General features: G+C 42.3%; 1 protein-coding gene across 1 annotated transcript in view; it reads right to left on the bottom strand.

Annotated features, from left to right (window-relative positions):
• Positions 1-2,892: 2,892 nt before the first annotated feature.
• Positions 2,893-14,371, bottom strand: part of LOC135233795 (POZ-, AT hook-, and zinc finger-containing protein 1-like) — a 54,988-nt gene continuing 43,509 nt past the window's right edge. The window contains exon 4 of the mRNA XM_064297711.1: positions 2,893-5,987. Coding sequence (XP_064153781.1) covers positions 5,518-5,987 — 470 coding nt within the window. The 3' untranslated portion in view covers positions 2,893-5,517. The remainder of the gene's footprint in view (positions 5,988-14,371) is intronic.

Here is a 14,371-nt window from a genome sequence, read left to right on the forward strand (position 1 = left end):
AACGATTTATCCAGCATAATCAAAGGTTTTGTTTCATCATTGCCAAGTTATGCATTCAGCGTCTGCGATAGCAGTAAAAGACAAGCACCTGACGAGATGTAATCTTCTGAGCATGGCTATGTTGCTGGTAGACCTAGACCTGGAGGAGGAGAATGCCTAAGAACACGGATAAGATTTCATCCTGAATAAACTATGACAGCTCAAAATATTTTGGTTACATGCAAGTATTGATTTAACGTCGTCCCACCCCCATACAACAAAACATTAAGATACCGCAGAGTACAGAAAAAAATAGAAGAGTTGATGATTACACATTTAGGTGTATGCCACAGTGTTTTTGCATTATTTTTCAATGTGATATCAATGTTTCATCTTAAAACATCTTAAGGGGCAAATTCATATGCTTTACAATAGACAAATATAATATTACTCATTTTTGGAAAGATTTTGTATGTTTTTGGACCCCCAGATATTTTAGACCCGTCCTGATCGAAAGACAGCAATTCCCTTGAAAATGGTACATAAGTGAGTTTCTTGAGTCAAAATATACACGATTATGATTTACATCAACTTAAGACATTTTGGAAAGATTTGGAGACACTAAGGGACACCAGCATACACTGCTTAGTTTTTGCTTCATAGATCTTTAGTAGTTCTACATATTCACCCTTAGATTTTATGAACCTGTGGGCAAGGAGTTTATGAACCAGGACCTATATAGTTTTACCTGCTTTATATATGGAATCCCACAGTATTTCATTACAAACTAAAAAAGAACAACTTCATTTTTTGCCAAGATAAATGCATTTGTGGCACATTATTTCTCCCTAAATTATGAATATAAACTAATGTAAGTTATTGTAAATCATTCAAATGTCTTGCTTCATTTAAGCCATTGTCTCAGTAATGCTCACACCCGGAGTTATAAAGTTTTAAATAGGGCACCCTAAATGGACAAGGATTGGACAGATTTGGGCATCTACACCAAAGGGGTTACAAAGCCTATTCTTGATCTTGGTGATCTGAAAAAACTGTAGAACCATCTCAAATCTTCTTATAAAATAAAATTTAAAAATGCTTAAAAATGTTATTGTTAAGCCACTCGTTGCCTTAGTTGAAACCTTCCAGTCCAAGACTGGAACTGCACTTGTAATGGTTGTAAATATTCTGATACAGTCTTCAAACTGCAACTCTGAAGCTATACTAGTGCTAATTGAACTAAGTGCAGCTTTGACACCGTTGGTCATGAGATCCTATTGGACAGACCCCAGAGGATGGACTTATAATGGATGGACAATACAAACCCGTATTGGACTTCGGTGACAAGACCCTCAAATCATACTTGAGGGTCTTGTACATCTCATACATGAGGTAGGACCCAGTTTGTTCAATTAGATTAAAAATCCCTCAAAGGAGCACAAAAGACTGTGCTAAGCAAAGTACTGGCCATAAACTTGAATCTTTTTTGTGATCAATTACTATTTTCCTGCACAAACAAAACAGCCAATCCTGCACACACACACACAAAATACTACAAAGGGGCATAAGAATGACAAAAGTCACATTTTGAGGTTGTTGACAATAACTAAAAGGGAGTGGAGATAAACTTTTATCCCCCTGCCCACCTCACCCACCCCCCTAACCCCACCCATCCAACAACACTATCATCGCTACCTCTCACATTTTTCCTATTTCCCAAACCCTTGCCATAAGGACTGGTATACTGGTTTATATGCTCTGATCCTCCACTACGCAACATCCCAGTTCTATATAAAAAGACATTGTCCAAAAGTCCATTACCTTGGGGCATTCCCATAACATATGGAACCAAGTATACAGTTTCTTGCATTCATCCTGGAATCTTGAGCCTGGTGGCAGGCAAGTAGTCTCTCTGTGCTACTTGGGACCACAGAGAGACTACACTATGCAAAGTGTTCTATAATGTCTTTAAAATTCACTACACGGCAAGATAGTTGTGGGGGATATATGTCTAAGAGGATGCCCAAGTCCCCTGCTGGAGTGCAAGCTTGGTTCAGCCATAAGAGGCTGTGTGCTGCAACAGAGGAACTCATACCATTGCCTATAGCCAGGCATTAGAAATCAGTCCTATGGCCATTTTAGCTCTCCTGTGTATTTCCACTGCTAGAAAGGTCCATGGTGTATGTGACCAGCAAAACTAATAAGTGTGTAGCACACTGGCCCCCTGGGAGGTTGCACCTGCCGTATGCATGTGCTCAGTAAAACCCCTGCAGGAGGCTTGAGCTGACAAAGTGCAATTCCAGGAAGCACTGATCTGCACTAGAATTTCTGCCATATAAGGAAGACGAAGGCTAAGGGGGGTCCTGCCACTCAAGCCCCAGGCATTTCCTTTCTATAATGGCAGATACTGTATCTCAGAATCGACAAGGTGCTTCACATGATTTTTTATGCCACCACTCCCTGAGGACTTGGAAGAGAATGTATCAGCTTTAGACATGTTGAGTTTAAGAGGATGGTCCCCCATCCAGCACAAGATGTCCTTCCGGCAAGCTGGGATGCAAAGTGAGACCTCAGTGTCAGCTGCACGTAATGAGAGGAAAGGCTGAGCATCATCAGCAAAGAAATTTTACAAAAATCTGGGAGGAGATGACAGACCCAAGGGATTGCATATAAAAGGGAAAAAGGAGGGGGCCAAGTACAGAGCTTTGGGGACATATTTGCAAAGGTTCTTGGCCTGCGACAAGCCACCATTAACCATTACCAGGACAATTCTAATTTCATATAGGAGTAATACATGACACCAAGGTATTAAACCAAGGTACAATGTGTAAATTTCCACAAGAATTAGAACCTGCAAAAATAGTATTCTGTACATAAATAAATAAAAAAACAAAACAAAAAACAAAGGAACCATTTCAGATGAACAGATCTTTATTTAATCTCTGCAGCAAATAGCCAGAGACTACAGACTCAAAAACAGTGTACAAAAACCAACATCTATAGAAAAAAGTATGCTTGTATTGAAACATATACCAAAAAAGACTAACTTGTCATCAAGGAACTACCTTTGGAGAAAAAACAGCTGTAAGTTAATATATATTTCCAAATGTACATATTGGTTCTGTGTGCATGTCTCTATACAAAAAGTGTTTATTTAAATAGTGAGCACATTTGTCCTGCAATTTAGATAATCTGGTCTTTCCCCCAGACTTTTTAATCCACTGCGCTGTGTAATCAGCATTTGGAAGGCACATTGCAACAAAAATAATACTAAATGAATCACTACATACATTTATTTCATGCAATCACTGGAATTTCCTGTAAACCAATGCCAAAGTAATAAAGACACATGGCCACAGTCAAATTGCTATACATGGGCCCCAATATCCTTTTAATACTTTCATGGCCTCTATCCCTTGAAACACCTCAGTGGATGGAGAAAATCTGAACGTCACACGCAGGATCTGGCTGGGAACAATTACATTTTAGCCGATACACATTATTAGCCTAAAAGTCTCACTGCTGGTTGCTGACCAAATTGCAAACAATGATAATTTATAAATCCAGTGTTTTACACCCATCATCAAAACTAAAAAGAAAATAAGGAGAGAGGAAGGCAGGGGAGGAAATTAAACCCCTTCTGTTCCGAAATAAAAATTCCCTTCTTTCCTTTGAAGATATGGAGTAAAAATTCTGTATATGTACAATGTATATGATAGACAGTGATATACATAAAATACTGTGGGTGCATGTGTTGGTGTAAATATGACAACTTTATAATTCCATAAATTAACAAGGAATGTATAGACCTAATATAGTAATTTGCCAAATAAAAACTACTTAAATCTTAAATCTGGTTAAATTAATTACATTCTGCAAAAAAATGCATATACACACACCATTTACACCATCTGTCTCTCACACTGTCATCAGGAGACCTATAACACAAAGTAGGATTAAGAAAGCCATTTCCACTGCTACACTCATTTACAAAACAAATCTTGATTAATCCTCATTGCAGGCGGCGGTGAGGGGGGATTCACAAATACATTTCATGGCCTCTAACAATGAAGCTTGTAAATTTGTCCCTAAGCAAAATCAGAACTGATTACCAATTAAAGTTTATGTACATCTGAATGAAGAATATTATGTCATGACCAAACTTTAGAAAGTTCAGATATACCTTTCTCCATTTGGCTACATTTCTCTGGTTTTTAACCCCTTCTGCAAGACAACTTTTTGTTTTAATTACACCTCTTTAAGATTTGGGAATTTTTTTTGAGGATACAGTACACGAAATGAACAAAGCTCTGAATGAAGCCTTGGCAGTACATTAGCAATTCAACTAATGGTGTTCTTGAAGATTTAGACTCAGCTAAATATGTCAGATGTCAATCTGGGCAGATTAAATAGCTTGGTTCCATTTAATTCCAGACCTCCCCATTTGCCATATTTGTAGACGACATTAAATAACAGACATGCACTTACAGCAGGGGTTCTCAATCTTATCCAGAAAGGGCCGGTGTGGGTGCAGGCTTTTGTTCCAACTGGGCAGTTACACACCTGATTCTAATAATCAAGGTGCTTAGCAAAGATTCCAAGGGGTTGATTAATAGAATCAGGTGTGTTACTGCTTGGTTGAAACAAAAGCCTGCACCCACACCGGCCCTTTCTGGATAAGATTGAAGACCCCTGACTTACAGGATGGATGTATCTGTGGAGACTTACTTTAAAGTACAGCTTAATTACTTCAAGTTAATATAGACACTTATTGTGTACCCATTTTGTGGCACGATTTTCACGGCCCTTAAAATATGTACATTCAATTCAGGAGCAATAAAATTCTAACATTTACAACAATTGCTACATTTCCATTAGAATATAAAAGTGAATTGGACTGACAAAAACAATGGTTTTTACTTGTGCCGAAAACACCCACCAAAACAAGCATTATCAAATTACTTTCAAAGAACATTTCAACATTGTTTCCATATCCCTAATCTCTTTATGAAGTCAACGTTTTTGTGCACAAGGGGCTAGTCGCCTAAACTGTGACACTGAAAAGCTGCATAAAACGAAGCTAATGGAAATGTAGCTTATTCCAGAGGACAGACCCATCTCTCCTTCTCTTTTGCACTCAAATACATATGTCATAAAGATTAGGGGTATATAGTTTGGTTGCATGGCTGCATGTGTTAGTGTAATTGTAGCTCTGTTTGTCTGTATGTTGTATATTTTATCAGGATGGGAAGGATTATTTTTTACCCTGTACTTAGTCCCTATAAATGAAACCAAACATTTAAATTAAAAAAAAAATATATATATATATATATAAATGTATCTATGTAACATTTTTCTCTCCAGCTTGGAAATAGCACAAAATGTTCCATAGCCACACAGTCCATGAGCCATAGGTTTGAGAAATGAGGACATAATAGAGTGGGGGCAGGCAGAGGTATAAACAAGTAAATGAAAGGTTATGGACATCAGACAGGAGTTTTGGGAGAGATGTCAGGATGGCATGCACCCAGTCCTTGCTTACTTGCTGCCCATACTCATGCTACTGTGGCCAGCTTCAGAGTCTGCTAGAGAGGATGCAAAAGCTGACTGGACAATCTGAAACCCGAAAGACTCTAGTAATGACATGTTCTGTTGAGGAGATAATGGGGAACCCAGGGAGGGGGCTAGCTCTCCCAAGGTGGTACCTGTCACAGTCAGCCCTTTCTGAGCTCCGCCACTGTGCACCCGCTGCACATGTTTTTTGAGGTAGGACTTGGAGCGAAAAGCCTGGCCACAGTCGGTGCATGGGTGCTTCTTCTCAGGGTCAACTTTGAGTTTGCTGGCTCCTGCAGATGGCCCCCCACTGCCACTACAGGCAAACACCCCAATACTGCCCTCTTCAGCCTTATGCTGGGACTTAAGATCGCCTCCATCAGAAAGTTCCCCAAATGGGGCATCAGAGGTCTCGGAGTCCTGATGAGGGCACTTCTCTGAATCGTCCTGTCCATCTAGAAGAATGACGTGACAAAAACGACAGCGAGTTAATCAAGGATGAGCTAACATGAAATTGTACCTTAACAGCATCTAGCTGCTTGTACAAATACCATGTCCTACTACCAGAAGCAGTCATTTGAACACAATTAGTTAACAACATATAAAACAAATATTCATGCAAACACAATCAATGCTTCATCTGCAGACACTGAAGCCTCTCAATCTTGTAGTTCCTTGACTGCAACACTATAGAGAGAAAGATCAAAATTTACATCTGTAGCATATTTGCCACTAGCGGCTGAAAAGTGAAAGTGGCAAATATGCTACAGATTGAGATCAATAATTTAAGTTTGAATTGTAATGTAACCATCTCCAACCATGCAACAAAAACACTTAGACAAAACACAATATATTGGTACCATAAACAAAAGAATATCCAGGTGCCCAACCATAATTATAGCCTGAGATTAACAAAACAAAAAAAAATAATAATAATGACGTCAGTCTTGACGTCAGTACAGGTATAAGCATTAACCCCTTCGCGCAATCCCCCTAGTGGTCGGCATCACAGCATGCCTAGATTGCTCAACTCAGACACTCATTGCTCCTGCAACCAAACTATGAGTTCAAAACAGAAACTCTGTTCTAGTTTCATTAGTAGACGATACACAACAATTTAGTCAAATATGGAGTTTCGCAGCACCACCATTGTCGCGCTTCATTTAAAAAGCACCCCCTCCTTGCAGTCTCATCTTCCCATGACACACTGGACAATTGTGTCTATCTGGGCATTCAAAGAATATTCTTTCACCAATAAAAATCATATTCCGTCATAGCAACAAGATAAACCCAACAATAGCCCTAAAATAACGCTGCTCACTGAATAATAAAATAAACAAGACAAATTTTTCTAAAATTATACCATGTTATACCATGTCATTCTACTGTCGACATCTGGAACTAAATATGGAAGAAATATACAACTTTACCATTGGTTTTAGGAGTAGAGATGTCCCTTCCGAGACTGAGTGGTCATATATTGTCTTGAACAATCAGTTTGTGAAATATACGCTCATTTGCTACACCTGGGTACCTTCCAAAATAGCTGTGCGTAAAACCACACAAGCTGTTTACGGTGTTGTCGCCCTTTGTCGTACAATCTGGCTTGATTGACAATTAATCTATCCAACAGGTGACAGTATAAGCTTTCTAATAATGTATAACATGTCTAATTTTACTTTAAAGTTGTGAATCATCATCGCCGCCTTACACATTCACTCTGTGGTAGCAGTAAAAGACCCAGCAAAATATCATCGATCAGTCTCATCTTATTTTGTAAAATATTATTATTATTGAGGACTTCTGAGCATTGCTAAGCCATATGTTTGCTGATTGACGTAACTGACAAAGTTTTCTGGAGTAAGTCAGAACAGGAGAATGACAGTATTGATTCTCTGTCGCTGTCTTCTGAGCACAGATATCATTTCATCATCGCTATGTAAGTATTACTGCACAAAATATTTCGGTTATATACGTTATTTTTGAAACTGAGATGTGGACACATGGTGGACAGTTGAATATTGTTTCAATGTCGTCCCATCCCCATACAAGAAAACATTACATACTGTTTGTATGTACAGACAGAACAAAAGTGCATGGAGCAAATTAATGTTCATGGCATCAGGCTAGCAACCATAGCATTCAACTGACTCATTGGAGCAGGTACTGACTGAAGACATTTGAAGACTAGACAAGCACTGCAATCCCTGACATTTAAAACCAAGCCCAGAAAAAAATAGTGTTTCAGCATACGCCACCTCCACAACACTAAGGCTGCCAAAGAGCCAAACATACAGCTAACCGGACTTACACTGAAGCACACTCTAAACCCAGTATGCCAGGGAGTGACTCTTGATAGGACCCTGTCCTTAAAAAACCATCAGAAAGGCAAAATCCAGAAACAATCTTCTCTGCATACTGCAGTAGAGTATTGTGCCTCAGTCTAGTCTAGTTACACACATCACAATGACATCCAGCTAACTGCACTTATGCGTATCGGGTACATTCATTCAACAGCATTCCCCTAACTCCCTGTTCCCCACACACATCTGGCAAGTCACACTCAAAGGATGCTCCAAAAGGCCAAAGACTCCCCCACCTACACAGACATCTTCAACCTACCAACTTCACACAGACATCTTCAACCCTTCAATTCCTATCTATCATTAAGATGTCCATTAAGATATACCATTAAGACGTCTGTGTCTTTACCTCCCAGTCTGCCTAGGAAAAGTCCAAGACCACTGTAAATAAACACCCAGCAAAGTCTCTGGCCTCCACCTCCAAAGGAGAGAGACAAATAGGTGCAAAACATTTTTAATAATCTTGAGTAAGCTGCCAAAATAAGAGTCTGGTGGTCTAGGACACCCATCATTGCTCAAACCAATTTTGTAAAAGAACAGCCCCGAAAAAATAAAGAAGATTAAGAAGACATTTGGGAAATTCTATCATTGGATAGTGTCAGATATTTAGATTATGGCCCTAGAGAAACAGTGAATTGGAGACTATATCATATTGTTTATAAGAATGCTGTTCGTTTCCCCCTCCACAAACCACAAAGGAAATATTTCGGGGCAAATAAAAGTCATGCTGATGCCCTAATCTAGGCATGTGATCTATGGGTGCCACCTCTGGCAGTTTGTCTCAGAAGTGACACAAGAAAACAAAGCTATTTATGAGGCCAGAGGCCCAGCGTAGCTAAAGAACACACAAAGACAATGTTCCTTTTGATTTTAAGTCTGAATGCAATCTGTGGCATTTAATTAAAATCATTGATTGAAAATCCTTGTCTGTATAGATAATGACTATTGTGACAATTGAAATCTACATTTCTAGAAGCAGTTCCAGTTTCAAGCACCAATGCGTTGCAATTTGGTTTTGTTACTTGGAAAATATTTTGCCTGAACAGGGCTCGAAATGAAATTTTTTTACTTGGTAGAACTGGTGCTCCCAACTTCAAAAAGTTAGGAGCACCAGCAAAAATTTAGGAGCACCCACCAAAATGTGAGGAGCACCAAGCTGAATGGCCAGCAGCATGTTGTCAAATAAATGCCTGACCAATCGAGCCTGAATTCTTCGTTGCCACACATTTGTCATGGCATTTCTTGTGTTTCGGGTTGGCTCCGTGCTTAGTTAAACTCTCATGCTTAAAGAGCGTATTGCAGGTTGGAGACCCCAGTGAATCAATGTGTAGGAAAATGATGTAAGAACTAGATTTACATAAAAATATACTTATACACTACAGTGACTTCTGGAGTCGTTTTTGAGAGAGAATTTTACTTCCGCATCTAAAAACACCAAAGGAGGAGAACCAGTGGAGAACTGGGCAGGTGTCTTGGTGAGTGACCAGCGTTAGCTTATAGATATATACACGAATACATCTATGGGCGTTAGCTAACGATATCTAATGCTGTGTTCACATCACAACATTGTAAAGTTTGCTATGACAATAGCCCTAAGATATGCCAATACAGCAGTGAAAACGCTTCTCACTGAATAACAAAATAAACAAAAATTTTACAGTCAATATCTGGGACTAAATATTGAATAAATATACAACCTTACCATTGGTTTTACGCGTAGAGATGTCCCTTTTGAGACTGAGTGGTCATATATTGTCTTGGACAGTCCATTACATTACATTACATTACAGGCATTTGGCAGACGCTCTTATCCAGAGCGACGTACAACAAAGTGTATAACCATAACCAGGAACAAGTATGACGAAACCCCTAGAGAGAAGTACCGGTCCAAGTACAGGGAACAACCGCATAGTTCAACTTGGACCCTGATGGTTAAACTGATTAACACTAACAACGAGAACGGCAACAACGCAATCTATGGAAAAATAAAAATAAATAAAAATACAAGTAGTCGTTAAGACAGGCGCATCAACTAAGTCACCTATGAAACAGCTGCCTAGTTACAACCCTAAGTTTTAGTCATTTACACGGGGGAAGGGAGGGATGGGGAGAGGTGCAGCCTGAAGAGGTGGGTCTTCAGTCGTCGTTTGAAATGGGTCAGTCTCAGCTGTTCTGACCTCCACAGGGAGGTCATTCCACCATCGTGGGGCCAGAACAGACAGGAGACGTGTTCTGGAAGTGCAGGTGCGAAGAGGGGGAGGTGCTAGGCGTCCTGAGGTAGCAGAACGGAGGGATCTGGCTGGCATGTAGGGTTTGAATATCTTGTGAAGGTATGCTGGGGCTGATCCCTTGACTGCCTGGTATGCTAGGACCAATGTTTTGAATTTGATGCGAGCTATAACAGGCAGCCAGTGGAGGGTAGTGAGCAGGGGAGTTACGTGGGAGTGTCTGGGGAGGTTGAAGACCAGACGAGCCGCAGCATTCTGAATGAGCTGCAGGGGTCTGGTGGCAGATGCCGGTAGTCCAGCCAGAAGAGAGTTGCAGTAGTCCAGGCGGGATAGAACCATTGCTTGGACCAGGAGCTGGGTTGAGTAGGTGGTGAGAAAGGGGCGGATTCTGCGGATGTTGTATAGGAAAAATCTGCTTGCCCGGGTTACTGCTGCAATGTTGTTGGAGAGGGACATCCTGTTGTCCATCATCACTCCGAGATTCTTGGCGCAGGGTGATGATGTCACTACGGTGTCCCCTAAGGAAATGGAAAAGTCGAGGAGGGGAGAGGATAGAGCAGGAATAAAGATTAGCTCCGTCTTTCCCGGGTTGAGCTTCAGGTGGTGATTGTCCATCCAGCTCTGTATGTCCCTCAGGCAAGCGGAGATGCGGGCAGGGACCTGTGTGTCCGATGGGGAGAAGGAGAGAAAGAGTTGCGTGTCGTCGGCATAGGAATGATAGGACAAGCCATGGGCAGATATTACAGGGCCAAGGGATCTGGTGTACATGGAGAAGAGAAGGGGACCAAGGACTGAGCCCTGGGGAACTCCGGTGGTGAGGGGACGGGGTGGTGATACCTTACCCGCCCAGGCAACCTGGAAGGAGCGGTCAGAGAGGTAGGACTCAATCCAGTCAAGGACTGTGCCGCGGATCCCTGTTGCTGCCAGGGAGGACAGGAGGGTAGAGTGGTCCACAGTGTCAAATGCAGCGGAGAGGTCTAGAAGAATCAGGACAGAGGAGAGGGAGGCTGCTCGTGCGGCATGGAGTGACTCACTGACCGAGAGGAGTGCAGTCTCAGTCGAGTGGCCAGGCCTGAAGCCAGACTGGTGGGGATCAAGCAGGTTGTTCTCAGAGAAGAAAGCAGAGAGCTGGTTAGATGCAGCACGTTCAAGTGTTTTGGATAGGAAAGGGAGGAGAGATACCGGGCGGTAGTTCTGAATGACTGAAGGATCTAGTGTGGGTTTCTTCAGCAGCGGGGTGATGTGGGCCTTCTTGGGGGGCGGAGGACGCAGAGGGGGCGGAGGACGCAGAGGGGGCGGAGGACGCAGAGGGGGCAAAGGAGCTGCGGATGTCTGCAATCTTTTCGTCAAAGAATGCTGCAAAGTCATCTGCAGTGAAGGAAGACTGGGGTGGAGGAGGTGGCACGCTGAGGAGAGAAGAGAAAATAGAGAAAAGTTGACGAGGGTTAGAAATGGAGTTATGAATTTTGGTTTGGTAGAATTTTGCCTTAGCGGCAGTGACAGAAGAAGAGAACTCTGTCAGGAGAGACTGATAGGCTGAGAGGTCAGATGGGTCCCTGGATTTGGCCCACTTCCTCTCAGCAGCGCGGAGGGTGGCCGTGGAGGTGCGTAGGATGTCAGACATCCATGGACTGGGAGGGGATGAACGTGCTGGCCTAGGGACGAAGGGGCATAGGGAGTCGAGTGCTGAAGAGAGAGATGACGTCAGGGTGGAGGATGCAGAGTTAGTGGGGAGCTTGGAAAATGATTGAAGAGGGGGGAGGGAAGCAGTCACTCTGGGAGCAAGAGAAGAGGGTGATAGGGAGCGGAGGTTACGGCGGACAGTGACAGTGGGGATGGGAGGGGGAGAGGAAGGGTGTGGAGAGAGGGGGAGGGAGAAGGAGACGAAATGATGGTCAGACGTATGCAGGGGGGTAACCGTAAGATTGGAGCTGGAGCAGGTCCTCAGGAAGATCAGGTCTAGGAGGTTGCCTGCCTTGTGGGTTGGAGGAGAGTGTTGTAGGGAGAGGTCAAAGGAATGAAGTAGTGGTAGGAAGGCAGCAGACTGGGAGGCTTCTAGGTGGATGTTAAAATCTCCAGGGAGAATCAGCGGGGTGCCGTCCTCAGGGAAGGAGCTGAGCAGGGTGTCTAGCTCATCCAGGAAGCTTCCCAGGGGCCCCGGGGGGCGATAAATAACAATAATATAAAGGTTAGCAGGGTAGGTGATAGAGACAGGATGGAATTCAAAAGTGGATATGGACAGGTCAGGGAGGGGGAGAACAGAGAATTTCCAGGTGGGGGAGATCAGTAGACCAGTACCACCACCACGGCCAGATCGCCGGGGGGTGTGGGAGAAGGAGTAGGAGGATGAGAGGGCAGCAGGAGTGGCAGAGTTGTCTGGTGTGATCCAGGTCTCTGTGAGGGCAAGGAACTGCAGGGATTGGAGGGAGGCATAGGCGGAAATGAAGTCTGCCTTGCATGTAGCAGACTGGCAGTTCCATAGTCCCCCTGTGACCGTGAAGTTCTCACAGGGGGTCAGCGGGGGGTAGCAGAGGTTAGAGGGGTTCCGTTGTCGAGGGGGGCCACGTCGCTGGAAGCGCCTTCTGAGGGGGAGAGCACAGACTGGAATGGGGAACTGGCTCATAAACTAGGAGTGTACCTAATTAGCAGCTGAAAAGCTGAGTCGAATAACGCACTGATTACAGAGGTTAACAGTTTGTGATAGTGCAATAATCGCAATCTATCAATTCTAAGAATCAAAGTGAAGCCCAACAACCTAAAAACAAAGACACCTAACGCAACCTAAAAACAAAGACCAGTTTCCACACAGGGAAAAGTTTAAAATCTAACGCGGTATGTAATTAGTAAATGAACGCAGATACTTATCCACTCTAGCAGGACGGATTTCGGCAGTTCTACGCACCTGGACGAATTATACACTTACTACTTAAACTGGGAGTTAGCAGGGCTAATAAATCCGTTTGTGAAATATACACGCATATGTGACGCCTGGGTACCTTCCCTTCCAAAATAGCTGTGTGTAATGCCACATGTGTTGTTTACGACGTTTTGCCCTTTTTAGTACAGTCTGGCTTGACTGACAATTCATTTATTCAGTAGGTGAGAGTATAAGTTTGATAACAATGTATAACATGTCTAATTTTGCTTTTGGAATAGCGTTTTATAGGTCAGCGTAACCGAAAGGTTTCTCATCATCGCATTCACTTACAGTAAAAGACGCTGCACCTGATGAAACATGTCAATGATTTTTCATTTTAGCTTTCAATAACGCTAGCTAACGTTACCAATTTAGCTAGTTACTTAGGTAACGTTAATAAATCGATCAAACTTTTGAGTTCAGGTAACATTAGTTAACGCGTTAGCTCTCTGTGTCACGTGACAGTGGAGTGCCGCGAAAGGGACTGATTGAAGGCTAATATTAACCAATCTAAAATCAGCATTAAAGGTAAGAACGTCAAGCTCACGTTTGATTGGTTAGAATAGTCACTGTGAGCTCACAAGGTACATACAGAGTGTACTAACTAGAGAATGTACAGAGAAAGGGACGTTCAACTGGAAAAAAAGGGTCGCACCATAACAATTATTTGCACTCGCACAAATGCTCCCAATTATATTTTGGGAGCATATGCGATCAAAATGGTCGCAATTTCAATGGCTGCTGAAAATGGAGCTCACAACTGACTGGATTATTTGTCTACAAATATCATCTCTGGTGTTAGAAGCAGAAGTAAACTTCAATGCTTTTACATGAACTGAATTAACTCTAAAAATATGCATGTTTGGTCTTGTTAGAGATTAAATTCATGAATCTTTTCATAATAATGGAGCTTAGCCCTGCTTTCAACAACATTATGTCACTTTAATAAGTACAATATCAGCTTTTGAAGAGGCCAGTCCTTGTCATAACTGAGTCTGACAGTGAGAAAGGGTGCTTTTTTCTCAGAGCACTTCAAAATAGGATCATTTTCAGCTCCATGCACACCAAAAACAGTGAGGTGCCCTTGGTGGGTAAAAGCAGGACATCTGGTGTGCAAAAACAATGTAGAAAACACTTCAAACTCATTGAAAATAATTAGAAAAAAAGTGCCCCAAGCTGTTAAAGCGCGTCTGGTGAGAACGCAGCTTTACTGTAATTCCACAGCCAATATTCTATGTTCTGCAAGGCTGTCATGATGGGTACCTGCCTTTAATTGTGAATGAAAGCATACAGGCCTAGATCATATTAACCATTTTCCATGCATCATAAGT

The sequence above is a fragment of the Anguilla rostrata genome, chromosome 10 (assembly GCF_018555375.3).
Source record: "Anguilla rostrata isolate EN2019 chromosome 10, ASM1855537v3, whole genome shotgun sequence".
Taxonomy (NCBI): domain Eukaryota; kingdom Metazoa; phylum Chordata; class Actinopteri; order Anguilliformes; family Anguillidae; genus Anguilla; species Anguilla rostrata.